We start from the raw sequence: 5,682 nt of genomic DNA, 5'->3' as shown, positions 1-5,682 counted from the left end.
GCCGTGTGGTGCGGACATTGTGTTCTCGGTGGTCCAGGGAAGACCACCAATCTAAATATTTAACTCTTCAGGCTGCATCCAGATGTGAGTTCACAGGCATCTGTTTACCAGTTCACCTCCCCTGAGCTTTCCTGTGACTCCGTGGGGACGGTGGCAGCTGGAGGGAGGGGAGCCCAAGCCGCCTCCTTCTCTTCACAAGGCCGCCAGGTCACCCAGCAGCCAGCTAGGAAGTACAAATGCCCTGCCAGGGACCTGGCCATCAGCATCCTCAGAGAGATGGCAGGAACTTGTCCATTCAAGTGCAGGCTTCCTATTTTGTGTAAACTTTACATTTTCCTTGGATGTGGCTCAGCTTTGGGGCAGCCTCTGGCCTAATCTGCCTGCAAAGAGGCGGGATCCCCCAGAGAGCCCACTCCCTTTAGGAGCCAGTGGGGTTAATGTAGCTCCCACCAGCCCAAGCCTTTGGACACTTGTTTATTCTGGAGATCAGGAACAGATGTCTCTGAAAATTGGTGTTTGGTTTATGAGGTCATACTGACTCCTTAGCCATCTAAAACAGGAAACGATTCATCTCCTCTCCTGATTGAATAGTCAATGTGGACAATGCTTCACTTATTGAACTGATGGCTACTGACAGCCCAGGGCTCATCCTTTCCAAGGCAGTCGTGAGGGCAGCTTGTCCTGTGTCCGGCTGTTCAGTGTATCTGACCCCATGCACTAGACTGGCTGGTAGGAGATGCTGGGCATCCTAACACTTTGCCAGGTGCCAGGTAGGAGTCTCTGCTATTGCTCTCAAAGTGCTTATAGGTGACATGTAGGGACAATGTAGAAAATCATCCTAAATTAGTTCTCGGACCTCTGAGGACACTCCAGACAGCCTAGCAGCAATGACGCCTCATGCCTGTGAGACGAGGCCAGGCATTATATAGAATTCACCATAGAAGGACATGAGCTCTGCACACTAACTCACACTCATTCCAAAGGAAACAGCAGACATGGCCAGGGAAGGTGTTACCAGCTGGGTTTGACATTATCACTCACATACACACACACACTCGGGATGCCTGGATGTTCCAGCTGAGTCTCTGAACTCTGGTTAAGAGTGGGTGGGCTAGAAGACAGCAGGCAAGGGGAAAGCAAGCAAAAAAAAAAGGCGAAGGAGTTACTGTACTGCAGGAAAAAAGACACCACCACTGGCTAAAGACATGCCTGCCTGCCTGCCCCCAAGTGCAAACGCCTGAACCCATCCGCTTCATCTTGCCACCGAAGCACCAGAGTAAAGCAGAACCCGGGGCAAACCCTAATCATAAAAGGCTATTTTTTGTCTATGATACACAATAAGACTGAGCTTTTGTTGTCAGAAAAGGGCTACCAGGTCAAGTAAAAAACACTAATATGTTAAAGCAAAAGAACACATACCAGAGCAAGGGAGTGGTGAACAGCCCCTCAGCGATGTCTGACTTTACCCAGTACCTGCTGTGACTTCGTCAGAATGAGGGGAGCAGGCTCCTCGCATGTCCTGGAGCCAGGCCGAGTCAGTGCTCAGAGCATAACACCAGTATGTGGCGCAGACCGCAGGCATCCCTATCAGCCGCCCACAGGAGGGCTTTTTAGAAGAGGCCAGTAGGACTTACGCCTGGGGTTTCGATGCGTCCTAGGAAGGGGCGAGGCTGGCTTCTTGGATGGAAGGCCCTGGCTGATATAACAGTCTCGACGAGGGTCACACGACTACAAACCCTGAAAATCTGGCAATCCCAGACTTCTCAGGAGCTTTCTCAATTTTTCTCCTTTGAATGTTCAATCTTTGGGCCACCTGGCACCATTTTGGGGGAATTATGGAATTTGAAAATAAAAATAAACCATTTAAGCTGTAATATAAATACATTTTTTAAACAAGGATAGCAGAAGGCTAAACAAAGTGACACAATTGGTCAGCAGGCATACATGTACCCTGCCCTCCCTGACGGATACGTGAGAGGGATGACGGCATGGAGTTCCGAGGTCGAGCAGCTTCCTGGGTCTGTAAAGTCACCTCCGTTCCCACAGCACCAACCAGCCAGGGGGCCAAGTGTGGTCAGCACCGAATCTCTGTGGAGCTTAACTTCTACAAGTCAACACACTGACTCCTAATCTGCCGGAGAGAGAGAGGCTGGCGTCCAGGAGCAGAGAGTGTGGCTGCTCCGAGGCTGGAGGCGTCCAGTGGCCGGGCGGCTCCTCACAACACGGACTGTCTGAGAGGAAACAAATGTCTTCAGGGTCTGAAGCGAGGGCCCTGAGTGGTGCAGAAATGCCCTCCACAGAGCAGCTCTGGTCCTGGGTGGTGGTGTCCGTCCCCAGAGGCAGGCACTCTCACCGTAGATAATAATCGATTGCAGCAGAGAAAGCAGCAAAACCGCCACAACCAATGACCCCAGCATTTAAGCCAGCTGTAAAGCAAGCAGAAAAGGCATTACCTGTGGTGACAAATGCGGGGCCAGGCTGCATTCACAAAACGTCTGCATACCCACAGATGCAAAGAGAGCAGCTAAGTGCCTGTCAGAGATCTGCGAGGCTTCAATGAAGCCGTGGTCATGATCTAACCCAGTGCTTTAGTTACACTGTGCATTCGTTTAACTTTTCTCATTCCAAAGAATTAATATTTCCAGTCTCATGAAAACAGCTCCTCACAGGCAGGAAACTGGTTAAGAAAACCAGCCCTTGGAATCAAGTGAAAGCATATGGCCTGCTTCTGATTTGTTTATGGAATAAATTCCTGGGAAGGTGATCAAAGCAGTCCTAGAGGGAGCTGAGCTTCCCAACGGCCCTGACAAAGCTGAGCGATGGGAAGACCAAAGGAAAAGTTGCCCTCTAAATCATAAATGGCTGTTTGAGGAGCAAATGCAAATTTTTAATGATAGCAAATCATCCCGCCTCTCCGAAAACGAGGAAACGGGCCTTTTGCTTTGGGTAAGTTGGGGCACAGCAGAGAGAGAGTGGCCGGCCCAGCAACGGACACTGTTAGGAAGTCAAGTCATTGACCCTTATACCACACTCCTGATGGGAATGCCAACAGGGAGAAGTGGCAGATTAGTTTCTTTCTTCGTTGTTTTCAGCTGATAATCCAACATTTCTTAAATGTCTATATTTGGTTTCCATGGGTAGGAATCTAAGAATCCTCAACTGCAGAAAGACATTACTGTGATAACTTGTAATAAATAAAATTGAAACTGACAATTGTATAGTATTATTAAGAAAAACGTCTAAATACTGGAAATGCATGAAGCTGAAAGTTCAGCATGACATGTGGACAAATGGGCTTTCCAGGGCTGAATGGGACCTGGCTATGCTTCCGTACTAGCCTGCATGTGCCCACACTCCAGGAATTACTGTGAGGACGTTCTCCCGTATTTCCAACATGGGGCAGTTCTTTTTCCTAAGACAGGTCTAGATCTATCAGTGGTTCTCACCTCAGAGCAATTTTGCCCCTCAGGGGACATTCAGCAATGTCTGGAGACACTTTTAGTTCTCACAACTAAGAAGTGCTACTAGCATCTCTAGTGAGTAGAGGCCAGGGATGTGCAAACATCCTTAAATACATGGACAACCCCCTCCCCGGAGCAGATGTATCTGGTCCAAAATGTCAAGAGTGCCAAGGAGAAGAAATCCTGAAATTTCCCAAAGTGAGTTGACACATAAGCAAACGTGATTCATTTGTCAGAAGGAAAGAATACCAAGTGCCCACATATGCCTCGGGCTGTCCCTGGAACACTCATATGTTTAGAAATGTCAACTTCAGCATGCTGTCCAAGGCCACAAAGAAAACCACTCGAGACTTGTTTACCAACCTCTGAAACCGATGGCTCCTCCAGTGATGCAGCCACTAATGACACTGTTCTTCCAATCTGACTTCCCCCGGTACTGTGGGTGGAGAAGTGAAGTTTAGAGCCAAAGAAACACGCCAGACAAGACGATTAAGGGGAAAAAGCACAGGGTTTCTAGCTGGCTAATTTAGTCCCGCCCCAAAGGAAACCTAATCTTTTTCTCTTTCAAAAGTATAGCTCCTAAAATTTGAATGTGTTCATAGATGCTTCCTGCAGGTGACACCAGAGCACTGAAACCAAGTACAACATTTGAAAAGTAATCCAAATCTCGTCTCGGGCTCCCCAGGAAGTCTCGTGTTTAAGATCATCAACCAACTTTAAGCCCACAAAAAGAAGTCAAGAGTCATGCAAGCCCAAAGCATAAATACAAAGAGTTTACAATAGGGGCCATTTTATGGACATTCAATCTAGCAAATATCAGACATTTCTGATCTGCTTTCTAATAACATTAAGAGTCTTTCTCTTTAGAAGTCATAAGATGGCAGAAGGCATGGCTTTCGCAGGAGGCAGAGACACTTACAGATTCGACCAAACACTCAGTGCAAGAAAACATGGCGCCCACAATGGCAAAATTTTTGGCGTAGGACATTCCTCTCTGCCCCATGTCCTTAAGAACTTCTTTTGCTGTTGGAGTCCGGTAAGGATCCTTGGGGTCAAAGCCCACATTGGTATCAATGCCGGCGGTGAACACCCCAAATGCACCTCCCAAGACAAATCCTAAAAACAAACAGAGATGAAGATTTCTTGGCATGTTTTCTGAGTTACTGCAATGGGTCATATTCGAATAGCACCTTCTGGGTGGCCACCAGGGAAGAGGATACCCATCCCCCTTGCACCCAAACTCTCCACTTGCCTGGCTTCCACATTACACAACCTAGGCTCTATCTTGTTGACAGCTTCCTCTCTGTCTCCTCCTGGATTTCTTCTTTATTTCATCTTATGTTTCTCAAGATTCAGTCTTTAACCCTCTGTTCTCTCTCTACACTCTCTCACATGTAACCAGTCACCCTTGAGTGCAGCTATCAACTTTGCAAATCACTCCCTTAACAATGGTAACATTCATAATAGTCATTTAATAAATACCATCTGCCAATTGCTATGACATTTTATAGTTAGAGCCTCATTTATTCCTCACAATAATCCTGTGACGTAGATATTTTTACCCCCTCCTTTCTGTAGCTGAAGGCACCGAGGCTCAGAGAGGTTAATTAACTTCCCTAAAGTCACAAAGCTACCAAATGGCACACTCTACATTGCTGTCCACATCTGACCTTCCTGTGCCTGCTGGGCATTTCCATATGAATGTCCTCTCATTACCTCATGGCCAATCCAGTCCCTTGAACAATGCAAGATTAAGGGTACCAAGTCGCCCACAGTAAAAAATCCACATATAACTTCTGACTCCTCAAAAACATTTGTCCCAAGCAAGACCCAGTGAGGAGCCCGAGACCCAATCCAAAAGAGAAAGAGAGCCTGGTCGCCATGACCACCAGCTGCGCTCACCACCGGCCAACACTACTGAGGTGCCCGAGTGCGGTGGCACGAGCCAGGCCATGTCAGGCCATCATAAATGGATATGGGTTTTTAAGTCAAAATGACACCAAGATGTGTGTGTGCATCAGACTGCCATCAAGAACCCCCGGAAATATCTGCGCAGTGTAGGATGGAGAAACCAGTTTGCGGTGGTGGAAGGACAGAAGGGGCTGAGGCAGCAATGTGACTGGCCCGGAGGAGTTCCTGTAGAGCCGTTCCTGCTGATCGGCACCAGTTCAGATGTGGCTACAATGGCAGATGCTGTGGACCTCCCCGAAATGCTGGGTGG

The 5,682-nt window shown here is 47.9% G+C and overlaps 1 protein-coding gene across 1 annotated transcript in view; it reads right to left on the bottom strand.

The window, feature by feature from the left end:
- Window positions 1-1,862: 1,862 nt before the first annotated feature.
- The window catches only part of TIMM22 (translocase of inner mitochondrial membrane 22 homolog (yeast)), a gene marked incomplete at its 5' end in the record, with an annotated part of 7,116 nt that continues 3,296 nt past the window's right edge, over window positions 1,863-5,682 (bottom strand). The window contains 3 exons of the mRNA XM_005858348.2: window positions 1,863-2,426; window positions 3,825-3,897; window positions 4,381-4,577. Of these exons, the coding sequence (XP_005858410.1) occupies window positions 2,350-2,426; window positions 3,825-3,897; window positions 4,381-4,577 (347 nt within the window). The remainder of the gene's footprint in view (window positions 2,427-3,824; window positions 3,898-4,380; window positions 4,578-5,682) is intronic.

Source organism: Myotis brandtii, unplaced genomic scaffold (assembly GCF_000412655.1).
Source record: "Myotis brandtii unplaced genomic scaffold, ASM41265v1 scaffold1167, whole genome shotgun sequence".
NCBI classification, from domain to species: Eukaryota; Metazoa; Chordata; class Mammalia; order Chiroptera; family Vespertilionidae; genus Myotis; species Myotis brandtii.
This window is presented reverse-complemented; position numbering and strand designations above follow the sequence as displayed.